At 39.0% G+C, this 23,441-nt stretch overlaps 1 protein-coding gene across 4 annotated transcripts in view; it reads left to right on the forward strand.

Annotated features, from left to right (window-relative positions):
• The first annotated feature begins 5,876 nt into the window (after positions 1-5,876).
• cdc42bpab (CDC42 binding protein kinase alpha (DMPK-like) b) overlaps positions 5,877-23,441 on the forward strand; it is a 254,069-nt gene continuing 236,504 nt past the window's right edge. For 3 of the 4 annotated variants that reach the window (XM_061886128.1, XM_061886130.1, XM_061886129.1), the window contains exon 1: positions 5,878-6,926. In XM_061886128.1, coding sequence (XP_061742112.1) covers positions 6,749-6,926 — 178 coding nt within the window. In that variant the 5' untranslated portion in view covers positions 5,878-6,748. Of the gene's footprint in view, positions 6,927-23,441 lie in introns of all 4 variants that reach the window. The other variant, XM_061886127.1, reaches the window with a different exon arrangement.

Raw genomic sequence — 23,441 nt, forward strand, 5'->3', positions numbered from 1 at the left:
AACAATCCAACAAAACAATACACAGCAATACCATAAAAATGCAATCCAATTCCAAAACCAAACCTGACCCAGCAACACTCAGAACTGCAATAAACGGAGCAATTGAGAGAAGACACAAACACGACACAGAACAAACCAAAAGTAGTGAAACAAAAATGAATATTATCAACAACAGTATCAATATTAGGTAGAATTTCAGCAAAGCAGTGATTAAAAATCCTTCATTGACATTATCATTAGACATTTATAAAAATTAAAAAAAGAACAATAGTGTCACAGTGGCTTACACTTGCATCGCATCTCATAAGCTTGACAACACACTGTGTCCAATGTTTTCACAAAAATAAAATAAGTCATCTTTTTGGTTCGTTTAATAGTTTAAACAAATTTACATTATTGCAATCAGTTGATACAACATTGTCCTTTACAATTATAAAATCCATCCATCCATCCATTTTCTACCGCTTATTCCCTTTCGGGGTCGCGGGGGGCGCTGGCGCCTATCTCAGCTACAATCGGGCGGAAGGCGGGGTACACCCTGGACAAGTCGCCACCTCATCGCAGGGCCAACACAGATAGACAGACAACATTCACACTCACATTCACACACTAGGGCCAATTTAGTGTTGCCAATCAACCTATCCCCAGGTGCATGTCTTTGGAAGTGGGAGGAAGCCGGAGTACCCGGAGGGAACCCACGCATTCACGGGGAGAACATGCAAACTCCACACAGAAAGATCCCGAGCCTGGATTTGAACCCAGGAATGCAGGACCTTCGTATTGTGAGGCAGACGCACTAACCCCTCTGCCACAGTGAAGCCCTCCAATTATAAAATATTAAAAAAAAAAATCTATTACTCTGCTAGCATGTCAGCAGACTGGGGTAGATCCTGCTGAAATGTATTGAATGAATACAGAATCGTTTTGAATCGAAAAAATATCGTTTTTGAATCGAGAATCGCGTTGAATCGAAAAACATCAATATATTATCGAATCGCGACCCCAAGAATCGATATTTAATGGAATCGTGGGACACCCAAAGATTTGCAGCCCTAATGTATATTTATGTATACATATATATATATATATATATATATATATATATATATACATACACGCACACATATATATATATATATACATATATAGATATATATGTATATGTCTGTATATATATATCTATATATATATCTATATATATAGATATATATATATAGAGATATATATATATGTGTGTGTGTGTATATATATATATATACTGTATATATATATATATACAGTATATATATATATACTGTATATATATATATATATACTGTGTATATATATATATATATATATATATATATATATATATATATATATATACGCACACACACAAAGACTACTCATTCGTGAATGTCAAATTTGCGAGTTTTGAACTTTTTATTTAAAGAACCGTTCAAATGACTTGACTCATTCGTGAAGGTCACATGTGCAATGTGTGGTGTGCAATGCAGTTAGCAAGAGGCGAGCGGCGAAGTAAAAACAAAAAAAAAAAAACACAGACAATTATTGCCAATATTTCAGAATAATTCTTAGCAACGCAGTGATATTTGTGTAAATTTTAATTCTTATCTTTATGCAAAAAAAAATAAAATAACTATAGCAACAAACCACTCTTTTGAATGGCTCTTTTAAAGGAGTGGCTCCACAAAATCTGGCTCCTTTCCCCAAAAAAATCCAACAATCCTATCTCTTCAGCACAGTAGAGATGTGAAGTCCGCGAAAGAGAACCGTTCAAAAGACTCGACTCTTTCGCAAAGTCGCTCACGAAGGTCACATCTGTACTGCGACTTTTGAATCTTTTTTTCTAAAACTACCATTCAAAAGACTTGACTCCTTCGCGAAGTTCACATCTGTACTGCGACTTTTAAACATATTTTTTGTCTCTCTAAAAGAACCGTTCAATTAACTTGAGTCGTTCGCAAAGGTCACATTTTTACTCCGACTTTTGAACGTTTTTTTCCCCTTTCTTCTAAAAGAAATGTTCAAAAGACTTGACTCGTTCACGAATGTCACATCTGCACTGCAACTTTAGAAGATTTTTTCCCCCGAAAACAACCGTTCAAAAGATTTGACTCGTTGGCGAAGGTTACACCTCGACCGCGACTTTTGAATGTTTTATCCCCAAAAGAACAGTTCAAAAGTCTTAACTCGTTCGCGAAGGTAACATCTGTATTGCGACTTTTGAACATTATTTTTTTTCTCTAAAAGAACCTTTCAAATGACTTGACTCGTTCTCGAAGGTCACATCTGTACTGCGACTGTTGAACGTTTTTTTCCCAAAAAGAACTGTTCAAATGACTTGACTCGTTCGCGAAGGTCCCATCTGTGATGCAGTGATATTTGTGTAAATTGCAATTATTCAAATTTTTTTTTTTTTTCAAGTTTCAAGTTTATTCACAATACCATATAACAATTACAATAGTGGTGAATATCATCATTTAAAGATGTTGGTCTGATATTTTGCATAAAAAAAAAAAAACTGTTGGAAAAAATAACAATGAGGAACAATTTTTTTGAATGGTTCTTTTAAAGGAGTGTTTCCCTTCCAAAAAAAATCCAACAATCCCATCTCTACAGCACAGCAGAGATGTGACGTCCTCGACAGAGAATCGTTCAAAAGACTCGACTCTTTTGCGAAGCTAACATCTCTACCACGACATTTGAACGTGTGTCGTTTCTAAAAGAACCGTTTAAAAGGCTCGAATCGTTAACGCGAAGTTCACATCTGCACTACAACTTTTTAAGATTTTTTTTTCGGAAAAGAACCGTTCAAAAGACTTGACTCGCTGGCGAAGGTTACATTTCTACTGCGACTTTTGAATGTTTTTTTTCCCCAAAAGAACCGTTCAATAGATTTTACACGTTCGCGAAGGTCACATCTGTACTGCGACTTTAGAAAGTTTTTTTTCTAAAAAAATTTTAAAAAGACAAGACTCGTTCGTGAAGGTCACATCTGTACTGCGACTTTTGAACATTTTTCTTTTCCTTTTTTCTAAAAGAACCGTTCAAATGACCTGACTCGTTCTCGAAGGTCACATCTGTACTGCGACTGCTGAACGTCTTTTTTCCAAAAAGAACTGTTCAAATGACTTGACACGTTCGCGAAGGTCCCATCAGTGATGCAGTGATATTTGTGTAAATTACACATTTTTTTATTTTTTTATTTTTTTAAGTTTCAAGTTTATTTACAATACTATATAACAATAACGATAGTGGTAAATGTCATCATTTAAAGATGTTCGTCTGATTTTTTGCATTAAAAAAAACTGTTAAAAAATAACAAAGAGGAACAATTTTTTGAATGGGTCTTTTAAAATCCGGCTCCCTTCCAAAAAAATCCAACACTCCCATCTCTACAGCACAGTAGAGATGTGACGTCCTCGAAAGAGAACCCTTCTAAAGATTCGACTCTTTCGCGAAGGTAACATCTCTACCGCGACCTTTGAACGCGTGTCGTTTCTAAAAGAACCATTCAAAAGGCTGGACTCGTTCGCGAAGATCACATCTGTACTGCAACTTTTGATTTTTTTTCTAAAACAACCATTCAAAAGACTTGACTCATTCATGAACGTCACATCTGTACTGTGACTTTTGAACGTTTTTTTTTCTAAAAGGGAACCTTTCAAAAGACTTGACTCGTCCGCAAAGGTCACATCTGTACTGTGATTTTTTAAAGTTTTTTCCCTTTTTTCTAAAAGAACCGTTCAAATGACTTGACTCGTTCGCAGAAGTCACATCGGTTCTGCGACTTTTGAAAGTTGTTTTTTTTCCTTTTTTTCTAAAAGAATCGTTCAACTGACTTGACTTGTTCTTGAAGGTCACATCTGTACTGTGACTTTTGAAAGTTTTTTTTTCTGAAAGAACCTTTGCAATTATTCTGATCTTTTTGCATAAAAAAACATTTTAAAAAATTAACAATAAGGAACAACTTAATTGAATGGCTCGTTTAAAGGAGTGGTTCCTCAAAATCCGGCTCCCTTCCAAAAAAATCCAACACTCCCATCTCTACAGCACAGTAGAGATGTGACGTCCTCGAAAGACAACCGTTCAAAAGATTCTACTCTTTCGCGAAGGTAAATCTCTACCGCGACTTTTGAACGTGTGTCGTTTCTAAAAGAACCGTTCAAAAGGCTGGACTCGTTCGCAAAGGTCACATCTGTACTGCGACTTTTGATTTTTTTTTCTAAAATAGAACCTTTCAGAAGACTTGACTTGTTCGCAAAGGTCACATCTGTACTGCGACTTTTGATTTTTTTTTCTAAAAGAGAACCTTTCAGAAGACTTGACTTGTTCGCAAAGGTCACATCTGTACTGCGATTTTTGACATTTCATTTTTTTTCCTTTTTTCTAAAAGAACTGTTCAAATGACTTGACTCGTTCGCGAAAGTCACATATGTATTGGGACTTTTGAAAGTTTTTTTTTCCATTTTTTCTAAAAGAATCGTTCAAATGACTTGACTTGTTCTTGAAGGTCCCATCTGTACTGTGACTTTTGAAAGTTTTTTTTTTTCTGAAAGAACCGTTGCAATTATTCTGATCTTTTTGCGCACATTTAAAAAAACAAAAAACAATAAGGAACAACTCTTTTGAATGGGTCTTTTAGAGGAGAAGCTCCACAAAAATCAGACTCCCTTTTTAAATTTTTTATTATTATTAATATTATTTTTTTATTAAATCAACATAAAAAACACAAGATATACTTACAATTAGTGCACCAACCCCAAAAAACTCCCCTTTTCATAACAAAAACCTCCCTTTTTCATTGAAAAAAAAGAGATTATTCTGATCTTTTTTGCAAAAAACAAAACAAAAAAAAAAACCCGTTAAAAACAACTATAATAACGAACCACTCTTTTGAATAGCTCTTTTAAAGGAGTGGTTTCTCAAATCCGGCTCCCTTCCAAAAAAATCCAACAATCCCATCTCTACAGCACAGTAGAGATGTGACGTCCTCTAAGGGAACCTTTCAAAAGACTTGACTCGTTCGCAAAAGTCACATCTGTATTGCGATTTTTGAACATGTTTTCCCTTTTTTCTAAAAGAACCGTTCAAATGACTTGACTCGTTTGCAAAAGTCACATCTGTACATACATTTAAAAAAACAAAAGACAATAAGGAACGGTATAGCTCGGTTGGTAGAGTGGCCGTGCCAGCAACTTGAGGGTTGCAGGTTCGATTCCCGCTTCCGCCATCCTAGTCACTGCCGTTGTGTCCTTGGGCAAGACACTTTACCCACGTTGCTCCCAGTGCCACCCACACTGGTTTAAATGTAACTTAGATATTGGGTTTCACTATGTAAAGCGCTTTGAGTCACTAGAGAAAAGCGCTATATAAACATAATTCACAAAAGGAACAACTCTTTTGAATGGCTCTTTTAGAGGAGCGGCTCCACAAAAATCAGACTCCCTTTTTAAATGTTCTATTATTATTATTTTTATTTTTTTGTTTTTATTAAATCAACATAAAAAAAACACAAGATACACTTACAATTAGTGCACCAATCCCAAAACAACTCATTTTTTAATGACAAAACCTCCTTTTTTCATTGAAAAGAAAAAAAAGAGATTATACTGATCTTTTTTGCAAAAAAACAAAACAAAAATAAACGAACCACTCTTTTGAATAGCTCTTTTAAAGGAGTGGTTCTGCAAAATCCGGATCCCTTCCAAAAAAATCCAACACTCCCATCACTACAGCACAGTAGAGATGTGACGTCCTCGAAAGAGAACCGTTCAAAATATTCGACTCTTTCGCGAAGCTAACATCTCTACCGCGACTTTTGAACGTATGCTGTTTCTAAAAGAACCGTTTAAAAGTCTCGACTCGTTCGCGAAGGTCACACGCGTCCTGCTGCTGTGTGCAGGCAGCGAGAGGCGAGGTGAGGGGACGCGGAGAGGAGCACCAGCGGGGACTTTTGCTGCGTCGGGAACCGGCACGACCAGACTTTCCTCCCGCTCCAACACCACCTCGGCTCCCTTAAAAAAAAAAAAAAAAAGAAAAAGGAAGAAAAAAAAAAGACGAAGAGGAGCCCACATTTTGAAGGACTTCGCTTTGAAGTCTTCCGCCCAACCGTCGTGTGGAAGTGGGAATAAACTAAGGACGTGGGACGGAGGGATGGCATTTAAAGAAGGCATTGTCAACCACTGAGTCGCATTACGAATGCTACTCGAAAGGTTTCGACTGCGGCCACGTTTGGTGAGGACATGACAAGGGAGCTCTTTGAAGAAATGTGCAATGATGACATTCAAGCAGAGCCAAGTAACGTTAGCCTGCTAGCCCGCTAGCCCAGGAGCTAAGTGCTAACTAAGCCTGTGGAGGCTTTTGTAGCATTGCGGAGTCACCTCGTGTTTTTTTTTAAATATTTTTTCTTGTTGTTCGGCCTTCCAGCAGGAATGGAGAAGCCCGAATGTCCGCCACATCTACTCCGTGGGGACTGTTGAGACCGCGACGAGACGACATTGTTGGCAAAATCTCGTCCGAGGCGACCCGGCTATGTTCCCGGGACTACTTTCCTGGTGTGACGTTAACCCAGGCAGGCCATGTAGTCTCACAATGTGCATCTCCGACCGAGCACGGCGATAAAGGCTCTTCCTTTTAGCTGAAAGTTGGTGATTCCGGTTATTTACAGGCCCGTTTGGAGCATTATTTGTATTCTAGTTCTTCTCCTCATCATTGACCCCCCTGACTGGAGCGTACAAGCATGTCTGGAGAGGTGCGTTTGAAGAAGCTGGAGAAACTGATCCTGGACGGACCCATCGAGTCCAATGGCCAGTGTCTCAGCGTGGAGACCCTGCTGGACATCCTGGTGTGTCTGTTCGACGAGTGCAACAACTCTCCGCTCAGAAGAGAGAAGAATATCTCGGAGTTCCTGGATTGGGGTAAGCAACTTTTTGCTCGGTCCCTGTTTTTCCATCCATCCATCCATTTTCTACCGCTTATTCCTTTTGGGGTCACGGGGGGCGCTGGCGCCTATCTCAGCTACAGTGGGGCGGAAGGCGGGGTACACCCTGGACAAGTCGCCACCTCATCGGAGGGCCAACACAGATAGACAGACAACATGCACACTCACATTCACACACTAGGGCCCATTTTTAGTGTTGCCAATCAACTTATCCCCAGGTGCATGTCTTTGGAAGTGGGAGGAAGCCGGAGTACCCGGAGGGAACCCACGCATTCCCGGGGAGAACATGCAAACTCCACACAGAAAGATCCCGAGCCTGGATTTGAACCCAGGTCTGCAGGACCTTCGTATTGTGAGGCAGACGCACTAACCCCTCTGCCACCGTGAAGCCCGGTCCCTGTTTTTGTTTTCGTTAAAGGCCTACTGAAACGTCTGATAGTTTATATATCAATAACATTGCAACACATGCCAATACAGCTTTTTTAGTTAACTAAATTACAATTTTTAATTTCCCGGGAGTTTCGTCTTGAAAACGTCGTGTAATGATGACGTGTACGCAAGACGTCACAGGTTTTTAGGAAGTATGAGCGCTGCACACACACACAGCTAAAAGCCGTCTGCTTTAACGGCACAATTACACAGTATTTTGGAGATCTGTGTTGCTGAATCTTTTGCAATTTGTTCAATTAATATTGGATAAGTCACAGTAGAAAGATTGAGTTGGGAAGCTTTAGCCTTTAGCCACACAAACACACTGTGATTCCTTGTTTAAAGTTCCCGGAGCTGAAACTAGGGCATATTTAGTGTTGCCAATCAACTTATCCCCAGGTGCATGTCTTTGGAAGTGGGAGGAAGCCGGAGTACCCGGAGGGAACCCACGCATTCCCGGGGAGAACATGCAAACTCCACACAGAAAGATCCCGAGCCTGGATTTGAACCCAGGTCTGCAGGACCTTCGTATTGTGAGGCAGACGCACTAACCCCTCTGCCACCCTGTTTTTGTTTTCGTTAAAGGCCTACTGAAACCCACGACTACCCACCACGCAGTCTGATAGTTTATATATCAATAACATTGCAACACATGCCAATACAGCCTTTTTAGTTTAATAAATTACAATTTTTAATTTCCCGGGAGTTTCGTCTTGAAAACGTCGCGTAATGATGACGTGTACGCAAGACGTCACACGTTTTTAGGAAGTATGAGCCCTACGCACACACACAGCTAAAAGTCGTCTGCTTTAACGGCATAATTACACAGTATTTTGGGGATCTGTGTTACTGAATCTTTTGCAATTTGTCCAATTAATATTGGATAAGTCACAGTAGAAAGATTGAGTTGGGAAGCTTTAGCCTTTAGCCACACAAACACACTGTGATTCCTTGTTTAAAGTTCCCGGAGCTGAAACTAGGGCATATTTAGTGTTGCCAATCAACCTATCCCCAGGTGCATGTCTTTGGAAGTGGGAGGAAGCCGGAGTAACCGGAGGGAACCCACGCATTCACGGGGAGAACATGCAAACTCCACACAGAAAGATCCCGAACCTGGATTTGAACCCAGGACTGCAGGAACTTCGTATTGTGAGGCAGACGCAATAACCCCTCTGCCACCGTGAAGCCCGGTCCCTGTTTTTGTTTTCATTAAAGGCCTACTGAAACCCACGACTACCCACCACGCAGTCTGATAGTTTATATATCAATAACATTGCAACACATGCCAATACGGCCTTTTTAGTTTACTAAATTAGAATTTTTAATTTCCCGGGAGTTTCGTCTTGAAAACGTCGCGTAATGATGACGTGTACGCAAGACGTCACACGTTTTTAGGAAGTATGAGCGCTACGCACACACACAGCTAAAAGTCGTCTGCTTTAACGGCATAATTACACAGTATTTTGGGGATCTGTGCTGCTGAATCTTTTGCAATTTGTTCAATTAATATTGGATAAGTCACAGTAGAAAGATTGAGTTGGGAAGCTTTAGCCTTTAGCCACACAAACACACTGTGATTCCTTGTTTAAAATTCCCGGAGCTGAAACCAGGGCCAATTTAGTGTTGCCAATCAACCTATCCCCAGGTGCATGTCTTTGGAAGTGTGAGGAAGCCGGAGTACCCGGAGGGAACCCACGCATTCACGGGGAGAACATGCAAACTCCACACAGAAAGATCCCGAGCCTGGATTTGAACCCAGGTCTGCAGGACTTTCGTATTGTGAGGCAGACGCACTAACCCCTCTTCCACCGTGAAGCCCGGTCCCTGTTTTTGTTTTCGTTAAAGGCCTACTGAAACCCACAACTACCCACCACGCAGTCTGATAGTTTATATATCAATAACATTGCAACACATGCCAGTACGGCCTTTTTAGTTTACTAAATTACAATTTTTAATTACCCGGGAGTTTCGTCTTGAAAACGTCGCGTAATGATGACGTGTACGCAAGACGTCACACGTTTTTAGGAAGTATGAGCGCTACGCACACACAGAGCTAAAAGTCGTCTGCTTTAACGGCATAATTACACAGTATTTTGGGGATCTGTGTCACTGAATCTTTTGCAATTTGTTCAATTAATATTGGATAAGTCAGAGTAGAAAGATTGAGTTGGGAAGCTTTAGCCTTTAGCCACACAAACACACTGTGATTCCTTGTTTAAAATTCCCGGAGCTGAAACTAGGGCCAATTTAGTGTTGCCAATCAACCTATCCCCAGGTGCATGTCTTTGGAAGTGGGAGGAAGCCGGAGTACCCGGAGGGAACCCACGCATTCACGGGGAGAACATGCAAACTCCACACAGAAAGATCCCGAGCCTGGATTTGAACCCAGGTCTGCAGGACCTTCGTATTGTGAGGCAGACGCACTAACCCCTCTTCCACCGTGAAGCCCGGTCCCTGTTTTTGTTTTCGTTAAAGGCCTACTGAAACCCACGACTACCCACCACGCAGTCTGATAGTTTATATATCAATAACATTGCAACACATGCCAATACAGCCTTTTTAGTTTACTAAATTACAATTTTTAATTTCCCGGGAGTTTCGTCTTGAAAACGTCGCGTAATGATGACGTGTACGCAAGACGTCACAGGTTTTTAGGAAGTATGAGCGCTGCACACACACACAGCTAAAAGTCGTCTGCTTTAACGGCATGATTACACAGTATTTTGGAGATCTGTGTTGCTGAATCTTTTGCAATTTGTTCAATTAATATTGGATAAGTCACAGTAGAAAGATTGAGTTGGGAAGCTTTAGCCTTTAGCCACACAAACACACGGTGATTCCTTGTTTAAAATTCCCGGAGCTGAAACCAGGGCCAACTTAGTGTTGCCAATCAACCTATCCCCAGGTGCATGTCTTTGGAAGTGGGAGGAAGCCGGAGTACCCGGAGGGAACCCACGCATTCACGGGGAGAACATGCAAACTCCTGAGTGTGAATGTTGTCTATCTGTGTTGGCCCTGCGATGAGGTGGCGACTTGTCCAGGGTGTACCCTGCCTTCCGCCCGATTGTAGCTGAGATAGGCGCCAGCGCCCCCCGCGACCCCGAAAGGGAATAAGCGGTAGGAAATGGATGGATGAAACTTTACTATGGATCAGAGCGCGGTCAAGCAGACATGGATCCCAACCGAATGTCAACCAGCAGGTTTCGGTGAGAAAATTGTGGTTAAAAAGTCGCCACTTACCGGATATCAGCTGAGCTTGTGCCGTCCATACAGCTGCCGTCAACTTCTCTGAGACAGTGCGCGTCAACACACCCGTGGACGTACACCTCCGACTATCAGGTACTATTAATCTCACTAAAACAACAGCAACACAATAGAAAGATAAGGGATTTCTCAGAATTATCCTAGTAAATGTGTCTAAAAACATCAGAATCCGTCCCAATGCAATCCCGTTTTTGTTTTTTTTAACTTTTTTAAACTTTTTTTTTTTTTTTTTTTGTAGTCCGTCGCTATCAATATCCTCAAACACGAATCTTTCATCCTTGCTCAAATTAATGGGGAAATTGTAGTTTTCTCGGTCCGAATAGCACTTTTTGTTGGAGGCTCCCATTAAAAACAATGTGAATATATGAGGAGCCATCAACTGGTGACGTCATCGTCTGCGACTTCCAGTAGAGGCAGGGCTTTTCTCTGAACAACGACAGTTGCAAACTTTATCGTGGATGTTCTCTACTAAATCCTTTCAGCAAAAATACGGCAATGTCGTGAAATGATCAAGTATGACACATAGAATGGACCTGCTATCCCCGTTTGAATAAGAAAATCTCATTTCAGTAGGCTTTTAAGACGATCGTCTTAATAATGTTGCCGCACCGGGCCCTGTCTTTGACATCAGATTCCTTTTTATTGTAGTGTAGGGCAGTGGTTCTCAAATGGGAGTACGCTTACCCCTGGGGGTACTTGAAGGGATGCCAAGGGGTACATGAGATTTTAAAATATATTGTAAGAATAGCAACAATTCAAAAATCCTTTATAAATAAACTTCAACAAAATATAAATGTAAGTTCATAAACTGTGAAAAGAAATGCTACAATGCAATATTCAGTGTTGACAGCTGGATTTTTTGTGGACATGTTCCATAAATATTGATGTTAAAGTTTTCTTTTTTTGTGAAGAAATGTTTAGCATTAAAGGCCTACTGAAATGAGATTTTCTTATTTAAACGGGGCTAGCAGGTCCATTCTATGTGTCATATTTGATCATTTCGCGATATTGCCATATTTTTGCTGAAAGGATTTAGTAGAGAACATCCACGATAAAGTTTGTAACGTTTGGATGCTAAGAGAAAAGCCCTGCCTTTACCGGAAGTCACAGACGATGACGTCGCAAGTGTGGGGGCTCCTTACGTATTCACATTGATTTTAATGGAGCTTCCAACAAAAAGTGCTATTCGGACCGAGAAAAACGACAATTTCCCCATTAATTTGAGTGAGGATGAAAGATTCAATCAATCAATGTTTATTTATATAGCCCCAAATCACAAATGTCTCAAAGGACTGCACAAATCATTACGACTACAACGTCCTCGGAAGAACCCACAAAAGGGCAAGGAAAACTCACACTCAGTGGGCAGGGAGAATTCACATCCAGTGGGACGGGACGCCAGTGACAATGCTGACTACGAGAAACCTTGGAGAGGACCTCAGATGTGGGCAACCCCCCCCCTCTAGGGGACCGAAAGCAATGGATGTCGAGCGGGTCTAACATGATACTGTGAAAGTTCAATCCATAGTGGCTCCAACACAGCCGTGAGAGTTCAGTTCAAGCGGATCCAAGACAGCAGCGAGAGTCCCGTCCACAGGAAACCATCTCAAGCGGAGGCGGATCAGCAGCGTAGAGATGTCCCCAACCGATACACAGGCGAGCGGTCCATCCTGGGTCTCGACTCCATGGTCATCGGACCGGACCCCCTCCACAAGGGAGGAGGGGACATAGGAGAAAGAAAAGAAGCGGCAGATCAACTGGTCTAAAAAGGAGGTCTATTTAAAGGCTAAAGTATACAGATGAGTTTTAAGGTGAGACTTAAATGCTTCTACTGAGGTAGCATCTCGAACTGTTACCGGGAGGGCATTCCAGAGTACTGGAGCCCGAACGGAAAACGCTCTATAGCCCGCAGACTTTTTTTGGGCTCTAGGAATCACTAATAATCCGGAGTCTTTTGAACGCAGATTTCTTGCCGGGACATATGGTACAATACAATCGGCAAGATAGGCTGGAGCTAGACCGTGTAGTATTTTATACGTAAGTAGTAAAACCTTAAAGTCACATCTTAAGTGCACAGGAAGCCAGTGCAGGTGAGCCAGTACAGGCGTAATATGATCAAAACTTTCTTGTTCTTGTCAAAAGTCTAGCAGCCGCATTTTGTACCAACTGTAATCTTTTAATGCTAGACATGGGGAGACCCGAAAATAATGCGTTACAGTAATCGAGACGAGACGTAACAAACGCATGGTTAATGATCCCGGCGTCTTTAGTGGACAAAATGGAGCGAATTTTAGCGATATTAGCGATTCGTGTTTGAGGATATTAATAGTGATGGACTAGAAAACAAAACGAGTTAAAAAAACAAAAACGCGATTGCTTTGGGACGGATTCCTATGTTTTTAAACCCATTTACTAGGATAGTTCTGGGAAATCCCTTATCTTTCTATTGTGTTGCTAGTGTTTTAGTGAGTTAAATAGTACCTGATAGTCGGAAGGGTGTGTCCACGGGTGTCTTGACGCGCAGTGTCTCAGGGAAGTCGACGGCAGCTATGGACGGCACAAGCTCAGCTTTTCTCCGGTAAGAACTGACTTTTTAACCACAATTTTCTCACCAAAACCTGCTGGTAATGTGTGTAAGGTGTGTAATTTGTTGTGAGTTCATGCACTGTGTTGATTTTGTTCTTTGAACAAGGATATGTTCATGCACAGTTCATTTTGTGCACCAGTAAAAAAACAGATGACTTTTTCCTAAATTTGAAAAAAAATTTACATTTTATTTGTCAGTAAAGAAGGGTTTGGTGAATGCGTATATGAAATTGGTGGGGTTCGGTACCTCCAACAAGGTTATGAACCTTTGTTTTATAGATATATTTATTGAAAAATACTTCAATAAAATATGAATGTAAGTTCATAAACTCTGAAAAGAAATGGAACAATGCAATATTCAGTGTTGACAGCTAGATTTTTGTGGACATGTTCCATAAATAATTCTTATTTTGGAAGAAATGTTTAGAATTAAGTTCATGAATCCGGATGGATCTATTTTACAATCCCTAAAAAGGGCCCTTTAAGTTGATGATTACTTCTATGTGTAGAAATCTTTATGATTGAATCACTTGTTTATTTTTCAACAAGTTTTTAAGTTATTTTTACATATTTTTTTCCCAAATAGTTCAAGAAAGACAACTACAAATGAGCAATATTTTGCACTGTTATACAATTTAATAAATCAGAGACTGATGACCATAGTGCTGTATTTTACATTCTTTATCTCTTTTTTTTCCAACTAAAAAATGTTTTGCTCTGATTAGGGGGTACTTATTAAAAAAATGTTCACAGGGGGTATATCACTTAAAAAGTTTGAGAACCACTGGTCTAGAACACAAGATACAATCTAGTGCAGTGGTTCTCAACCTTTTTCCCAGTTATGTACCCCCCTGTGAACATTTTTTTTAATTCAAGTACCCCCTAATTAGAGCAAAACATTTTTGGTTGAAAAAAAGAGATAAAGAAGTAAAATACAGCACTATATCATCAGTTTCTGATTTATTAAACTTTATAACAGCCTCAATCTATCAATCATGATGATTGATTGAGTATAACAGTGCAAAATATTGCTCATTTGGAGTGGTCTTTATTGAACTATTGGAAAAAAAGATATAAAAATAACAAAAACTGGTTGAAAAAAAACCAAGTGATTCAATTATAAATAAGGATTTCTACACATAGAAATAATCATCAACTTAAAGTGCCTTCTTTGGGGATTGTAATAGAGAACCATCTGGATTCATGAACTTAAATCTAAACATTTCTTCACCCAAAAAAGAAATCTTTAACATCAATATTTATGGAACATGTCCCACAAAAAATCGAGCTGTCAACACTGAATATTGCATTGTTGCACCTCTTTTCACAGTTTATGAACTTACATTCATATTTTGTTGAAGTATTATTCAATAAATATATTTTTAAAGGATTTTTGAATTGTTGCTATTTTTAGAATATTAAAAAAAAATCTCACGTACCCCATGGCATACCTTCAAGTACCCCCAGGGGTACGCGTACCCCCATTTGAGAACCACTGGTCTAGGGCAGGGTTTTTTAACCACTGTAGTGTGCCACAACATACCGTCTAGTTTGCCGTGGGAGATGATCTAATTTCACCTATTTGGGTTTAAAATATTTTTTTGCAAACCAGTAATTATAGTCGGCAAAAGATGTGTTGTTGTTGAGAGTCGGCGCTGTCGAGAGCTCGGCAGAGTAACCGTGTAATACTCTTCCATATCAGCCGGTAGCTAATTGCTTTGTAGATGTCGGAAACAGCGGGAAGGCAGCGTGGAGGTAAAGACGGTAACTAATGCTTAAACTAGAAATAAACAAAAAGTTAGTACCCCTAAGAAAAGGCAGTATAGGGGCGGTATAGCTCGGTTGGTAGAGTGGCCGTGCCAGCAACTTGAGGGTTGCAGGTTCGATTCCCGCTTCTGCCAACCTAGTCACTGCCGTTGTGTCCTTGGCAAGACACTTTATCCACCTGCTTCCCAGTGCCACCCACACTGGTATAAATGTAACTTAGATATTGGGGTTCACTATGTAAAGCGCTTTGAGTCACTAGAGAAAAGCGCTATATAAACAAAATTCACTTCACTTCACTTAAGGAAGGCTATGCAGAAAGAAACTAAACTGAACTGGCTAAAAAGTAAAAAAAAAAACAGAAAAGGTAATTAATGCTTAAACCAGAAATAAACAAAAAGTGAGTGCCCCTAATAAAAAGGCAGTGAAACTTAGGGAAGGCTATGCAGAACCAAACTAAAACTGAACTGGCAACAAAGTAAACAAAAACAGAATGCTGGACGACAGCAAAGACTTGCAGCGTGTGAAGCAGAAACGGCGTCACAATGTACATCCGTGCATGAATGACAATCAACAGTGGTCACCCCCCCAAAAAAGATGGCAACAACTTAAATATTCTTGTTTGCTAAAACAAAGCAGGTGTGGGGAATAGCGCTCAAAGGAAGACATGAAACTGCAGCAGGAAAATACCAAAAAAGAGGAAAAGCCAACAAAGAACGAAAACACTATGCACGGGAGCACAACCAAAACAACTCCAAATAAGTCACGGTGTGATGTGACAGGTGGTGACGGTAGACACCTACTTTGAGACAAGAAGTGATGCATGGTTGGTTACGGTTTGAATTCATATGCAACAATTGCGAAAACGACTTTGTATTGTCTACTGAGTTTGATTTTCTTAATGATTTCTGCGGGTGGTTTGCCTCTGGATTTTTTTCAAGTGAAAATAATGCGCTTTGACTCTAAAAATGTTGAAAAACACTGGTCTAGAGCTTGGCAAAGTAACCATGTAATACTCTTCCATATCAGTAGGTTTTAGTTAATTGCTTTGTAAACGTCGTATCTAATGCTTAAACCCAATAATATACAAAAGGTGAGTGCCCCATAAGAAAAGGCAGTGAATCTTAGGGAAGGTGATGCAGAACGAAACTAAACCTGAACTGGCCTATAAAGTAAACAAAAACAGAATGCTGGACGACAGCAAAGACTTACAGTGTGTGGAGCAGAGACGGCGTGCACATAGTACATCCGAACATGACATGACAATCGACAATGTTGCTACAAAGGAGGACAGCGTCCGCACAACTGAAATAGTTTTGATTGCTAAAACAAAGCAGGTGCGGGCAATAGCGCTCAAGGAAGACATGAAGCTGCTACAGGAAAATACTTTCAAAACCGGAAAAGCCACTAAAATAGGAGCGCAACACACTACAGACAGAAAAACACCCCCAAAAACTCCAAATAAGTCAGTGTAATGTGACAATATTTTGAGACAAGAGCTAGAGTGATGGTTATGGTTTAAAGTCATTATCCTACAATTGCCAGAACGACTTTTTACTGTCAACATCGACTACTGAGTTTAATTTTTTTATTGTTTTCTGCTGGTGGTGTGCCGCCTCAGCTCCAAAAAGGTTGAAAAACACTGGTCTAATAATGTTGGCACACCGGGCCCTCCCTTCGGCATCACATTCCTTTTATAGTAGTCTAGGGCTCAGTGGGCCTACCCGACACTTAAACCCTCCCTAAATGCTGCAAGTTACTGTCCTGCAGCTGACTGTGACTCAACAACCCAATACATCATTTCTAGGAGCACACTGTCTAGTCTCACACTCCATTTGCGCTGGGAGGTCGAAATATCCGAGTTCCAAGTCCAAATTTTAACTGGAAGGCCCTTCGAGGTCGGAGATCCGATTTTGGAAAGTTGGGGCATAGTCGACAAGTCCGAGTTGGCTTCAAAGATGGCTTCTTTGAATGTAAACAATGACATATGCTTCTATGATATCCGTTATTAGCCCTCCTGATAAGTTTTTATGGTAGTACATCAGCCATATATGATGCATTGTTGTACGTTTGTATATGGTCATGTTTAGGGCTGGGCGATATGGCTGAACACTGTATCACGAAAAAGGTTTTTTATATTGGTAGGTCGATATCCATCCATCCATTTTCTACCGCTTGTCCCTTTTGGGGTCGCTGGAGCCTATCTCAGCTGCATTCGGGCAGTAGGTGGGGTACACCCTAGACAAGTCGCCGCCTCATCGCAGTAGGTCGATATCGATAATTATATTTTTTTATGACCTGTGGAAAATATGGACCAGGAGAAAAAATATAATTAATATTAACATTTTAATTTTAATTTGATTATAATTCCCTCAGCTTTCAAGGCAGAAAGGAAATTAAATGTCAATACAAACATGGAAAACTATCTGTAAATGTAAACACAATTCTAAAATTACGTAACAATAACCACTTCAAGGTGCAGAAATAAAGAATATTTAAGAAATGTTTGATAAAGTGTAACAAAATAGTGCAAAGCGTGAAAATGTAAATACAGGGAAACCTGGGAAGAACTATTTTCTGCAGGTTTAGTGCCAGGAAATAATGGCTGTGTAACATTATTTTACTCTGTTGTTTTTACTCAAATATGGAAAGGAATTTGTGTTATGCAGTAATTATTTAAATATTATTATTATATCAGTCTATCGATATATTATTGAATTTTTTTTATGACCAATGAATATTAGACTAAAAATATTTTTTATTTGAAATGTAACATCCTTTGATTATATGTCCTCAGCTATGAAGGCAGAAAGGATCAATACAAACAGGGAAAACAATCTGTAAATGTAAACAAAATTCTAAAATTACATTGAATACTTAACAAAAAACTCTTCCAGAGCCAAAAATAAAAAATAATTAAGAAATGCCCAATAAAGTGTAACAAAATAGTGCAAAGCATAAAAATGTAAACATAGGAAAACTAGATAACTATTTTGTGCAGGTTTAGTGCCAGGAAATAACGACTGTGTAACATTATTTTGCTCTTTTGTTTTTACTCAAATATGGAAAGGAATTTGTGTTATTCAGTAATGATTTAAATATTCTATAGGTCTATCGATTTATTATTGAATTTTTTTTATGACCTATGAATATTTAGGAGCGGTACTGAAAATATTTTTTATTTGAAATATAACATCCTCTAAGTATATTTCCTCAGCTATGAAGGCAGAAAGGATCAATACAAACATGGAAAATAATCTGTAAATGTAAACACAATTCTAAAATTACATTGAACACTTAACAATAACCTCTTTCAGAGCCAGAAATAAAGAATATTTAAGAAATGCCCATAAAGTGTAACAAATTAGTGCAAAGCGTGACAATGCAAACATAAGCAAAAACCAGAGTAATAACTATTTTGTGCAGCTTTAGTGCCAGGAAATAACTGCTGTGTAACATTATTTTTGCTCTGTTTTTTTTTACTTCAGTATTACAAAGGAATTTGTGTTTTGCAGTAATTATTTAGATATTATTATTATTATTATTGTTATTATTATATCAGTCGATATTGATTATTATTTAAAAAAAATATGACCTATGGAAATTAAGGAGCAGGACTTGAAATATTCCTATATATATATTTTTAAATGTAACATCCTCTGATTATATTTTCTTAGCAGAGAGGAAATTAAACATCAATACATGCATGGATAAGAATCTGTAGATGTACACAAAATTCTAAAATCACAATAAACACCACAAAAATAAGTAGAATGTATAAGAAATGCCCAATAAAGTGTAACAAAATAGTGCAAAGTGTGAGAATGTGAACATAGAGAAACCTGAGAACTAGTATTAGCAGGTTTAGTGCCAGGAAGTTACATTTAGCATTTAAATTGGTATGTTATTCTTATTTATGTATTGAAATTAATATGTTATGAAGTAATTATTTAAATATTATTGGACAAAAATACTATTTTAAAGCAGCACATTTGCTATATTTTGTGATATATTTTAGTTATGCAGTCCTGCACTGTAGTTCGTACCTGTTGTTTCTATACATCCAAATATGAAACGGGATGTGTGATGTGGGCGGCGAAGGTTTGGGGGAAAAAAAAATCCAAGAAAATGCCATACTGTGGAGGTGACTTTTCCTCTTTTTATCCAGCATTTCTTCTTACTCCGCAGCAATCATTTTGAATTCCTTCCGCGCCGTACGGAGAAATCAACGCAACCAATAGCGATGATTGATACTGATTGGCTGTTTAGCGTGTCCCGCCCATTTCACGACCACTCCCTGTTTGGTGAGCTTACCAGATCATGTGATTGCCTTTTGTTCAGGCAACCAACTAAGTTTTATTTCCTTTTTTTTTTTTTTTTTTTTACCCAAAAATATATATACTTACATTTTATGTTGAAAATAATTACATGATACTGTTTTATCTGCGAATGGGACGCAGGACTCATACCGTCATCACTCGTTTATCATGGTCAACTGGTTCCAGGTTTGACCGTAGCAAGCAAGTTTTTGCGAAGTAGGATTATTATTTATAAATGGAATATTTTTATAGTTGGAGCATAGATTTTTTTGTGCCACCTTCTTAATAGGGTTTTCAGCGTAATTGGAGCCTTCTAAATAGGGCTGAACGATACGGCCGACCACTGTATCACAATATAAGGGAATTATATCGGTACCGAATGTTATTGATATTTTTATGACTTATTGGACATAAGGAGCAGGAGAAAAATACATGAAATATAAAGATTTTTATTTTAAATGTAACCCTCTGATTATAATCCCTCAGCTATCAAGGCAGAAAGGAAACGTCAACACAAGAATGGAAAACACTCAATGTAAACAATTGAATCTGATCATGTTGAACACTTTGCAAAAAGCTCTTAAAGTGAAGGTGCAAAAATAAGGAAAGTGTAAGGAAATAGTGTCAAGTGTGAAAATGTAAACCTAGAGAAACATGAGAAGAAGTTTGTTTTGCGGGTTTAATGCCTGGAAATTACAGTTGTGCTCTAAAGGGTGAGTGCGGCAAGGGTGCTGTGGGCTTTTGTCTGACTTCGGTCCGTTTTTAAAAAAAAATTCCCAAATGACTTTTCCTGTTTTTATCCACAATTTCTTTGCTCTCTGCTTACTTCCTCTTCTTACTCCATGCAAAGACAACAAGATGGCACAACCAAACTTGATGGTTGATACTGTCGCCCGATTAGCTGTTAGCATGTTAGCCTTGCTCGGTTACCAGAGAGCGAGTGCCTTTGTTCATGCGACCACTTCCAATTTCTTAAGACAAAGAAAAACCAATATTGAGCAGTTTATTAAACAAATGTTTTCATTTATTGAATACATGTCAGGCACAATATATATTGATTATTTTATCGCCCATGAAATACCAGCTGTATAGGCCTCTTTACATTCCTTTGACCCAATATAGTAGTAGCCTTGAGTGTGTTTTACTGTAGATTACAGTACTCACTGGCGGCTCGGAGAATCATCCAAGCATCACCCGGCCACTACAACATGACATGACGTGGAAATACTTCATCCCATCCTGGGTAATGTCTTCTATGTTAGAACTGGGCTTCTTTGTGCTAAAACCAAGGGCGCAAAGATGGTTCTGCAAAAACTTGATCAACTTGACAGTCGTAGCCACGACCATTTGCTGCGTTGTTAGGATTCCGAGTTAGCATTCCGTGTCTCCACATCGTCATAGCTGTGTTATTGATGTAAAAGATGGAGTTCATGTCTACTTTGCATTGCCCAGACAGCTGCTGATTGCAGTGTTGTTAGCAGTAATTGTGCCCCGAGTCACATGGTCTGATCCGCCTCACCCTTTGATATTGATTGTATCAAGGGCTCTCCAGTGTGGAGATATTATGTTATTGATGAGGCAGGAGTCAAAAACAAAGTTGGTCAACTCGATTGTCCCGGTGAAGATAGAGCTAATATTAGCTGTTGCTGCTGCTGTTAGCATTGTGCACTCTGAACCCAAAAACTAAAAGTCGTGCTTGGTAAATATCTTCATAGATCAGCTAAACATAACAACAGAAAATAAAAGAAAGTAATACATATAGGACACACATAGGGCTTTATTTCGGACAAAGTATGGAGAGTGTTCTTGAAAAAACCTGTGATTTAGTGGAACTACGATATTTGAAGCGCGATGCCGCAAATATATTTAGTTTTGATTACGGAACACATTCACTATGGAATCGTTTCACCAAGCTTCTTCACTGTCAGAATAGTGCTGGGTGATACGGCTGAAAACTGCATCACGATATGAGATTGGTCAGATCTAGTCTTCGACCAAGATTGGTCAGATTTAGTCTTTGACCTAGATTGGTCCAATATAGTCTTAGAATAAGATTGGACCGATATAGTCTTAGAATAAGTTTGGACTGAACTTGTCTTAGACTAAGATTGGACTGAACTTGTCTTAGACTAAGATTGGACTGATCTTGTTTTAGACTAAGATTGGACTGAACTTGTCTTAGACTAAGATTGGATTGATCTTGTTTTAGACTACGACTGGACTGATCAAGTCTTAGACTAAGACTGGACTGATCAAGTCTTAGACTAAGACTGGACTGATCTAGTCTTAGGCTTAAATTGGACTGATATCTTCTTAGAAGACTAAGATTGGACTGGTCTAGTCTTGGATTTAGATTGGACTGACCTCATCTTAGATTTAGATTGGATTTCTGTCGTCTTAGACTAAGACTGGACTGATCTAGTCTTAGACTTAAATTGGACTGATATCTTCTTAGAAGACTAAGATTGGACTGGTCTAGTCTTAGATTTAGATTGGACTGACCTCATCTTAGATTTAGATTGGACTTCTCTCGTCTTAGACTAAGACTGGACTAATCCGGTCTTGGACGAATATCGGACTGATCTGGTCTTAGATTAAGAGTGGATTGATCTCGTCTTAGATTTAGGTTGGACTGATCTCGTTTTAGAAGATTAAGATGGGACTGATCTCGTCTTGAAAATAGATTAGACTGCTCTCGTTTTAGACTGGTCTGATCTAGTCTTAGATTTTAGATTGGACTGATCTCGTCTCTACTTGATCTGTCCAATTAAAGTCTGAGTATGAACTGGTGAGCCACAATCAACAATCTCCTCTTGCATGCCAAGAGTTTAACTCTCTTGAAACTTTTCCACAACCACAGACTGTGTCTGTTGACTTGGTTCATTGACAAATTGCATCAGTCAAAATTGTAAATTAGGATAGGATAGACTTTTATTCCTCCCACAATGGGAAAAGGACATTGTTGCAGTGCAGGTTTTTTTTTACATACCATACAAGGAGTAAAGTGTTTATGGAAAACAAAAAAAATTGTATTAAATACTACATATTGCTCACTAATACGTAAAATCTACATTTTACAATGATAAGCACAATATTTTAAATGGTAAGGTTGTAATTTGAAGAAGATAAATAATTACATCCACAATAGTTTTTTTTCAGATCATTTTGCGTTGTTTTGATTATTCACATTGTAGTAAGGGGCGGCTGCCATTATTTATTAGAGGAGCAATTGCAGTCATGAAATGATGTCTGTATTACACTCTAGGGCTGCAGCTACCCTTTATTTTAGTAGTCGAGTCATCTATTGATTGGCTTGTTCCATGACTCGAGTAATTGAATAACACACACTCGGGCTGCATGATTAATCCAAATTGATTCAACATTGACACTTCCTACAGTGATGAGAAATTAAAGTCTGTATCCTTTTATATAATGGTTACTTGCATTATTATGATATATTATGAATGCAGTTTTTATGTATTATTTCTTCAGTTTAAGAGCATGCTGTAGACACACGGTCTAAGTCTGTCTGCATAAATACATTTTGAAAATCAATAATATTGTTGTAATGCTTGGCACCATGAGACAAGAAAATGTTGATTGACCAAGTCTAAGACCCAGGACATGTTGGGAAGACTATGTCTCCCGGCTGGCCTGGGAATGCCTCGGGATCCCCTGGTAAGAGCTGGGCGAAGTGGCTGGGGAGAGGAAAGTCTGGGCTTCCCTGCTTGGGCTGCTGCCCCCGCAGCCCGACCTCGGATAAGCAGAAGAAGATGGATGGATGGATGGATGGATAACATGTCTTTTTTGGCCCCTGTTGTACATGTTTTTACCGATGACATTTAAAAATAGCAAATCAAACTGCAATCGCAATTTTGGAGAGAAAAATCACAATTAGGTTTTTTCTCAAAATCGTGCAGCCCTAAAATACACTTTCCAGCCATAACCTTCATTACCTTTTGTTTGCCTTGTTTTAACTTTTTTACTTTTCTTTTACCTTCAATTTTTATTTGTTTATTGTGCCCTCTATTTACTATATACCTTATGTTACCTTTTATTCACCTTCTTTCACCTTCCATATACATTCAGTTAAACTTATTTGCCTTTGGCCCTCAATTTACTTTTTTTTT

The sequence above is a fragment of the Nerophis ophidion genome, linkage group LG24 (assembly GCF_033978795.1).
Source record: "Nerophis ophidion isolate RoL-2023_Sa linkage group LG24, RoL_Noph_v1.0, whole genome shotgun sequence".
Lineage (NCBI taxonomy): Eukaryota > Metazoa > Chordata > Actinopteri > Syngnathiformes > Syngnathidae > Nerophis > Nerophis ophidion.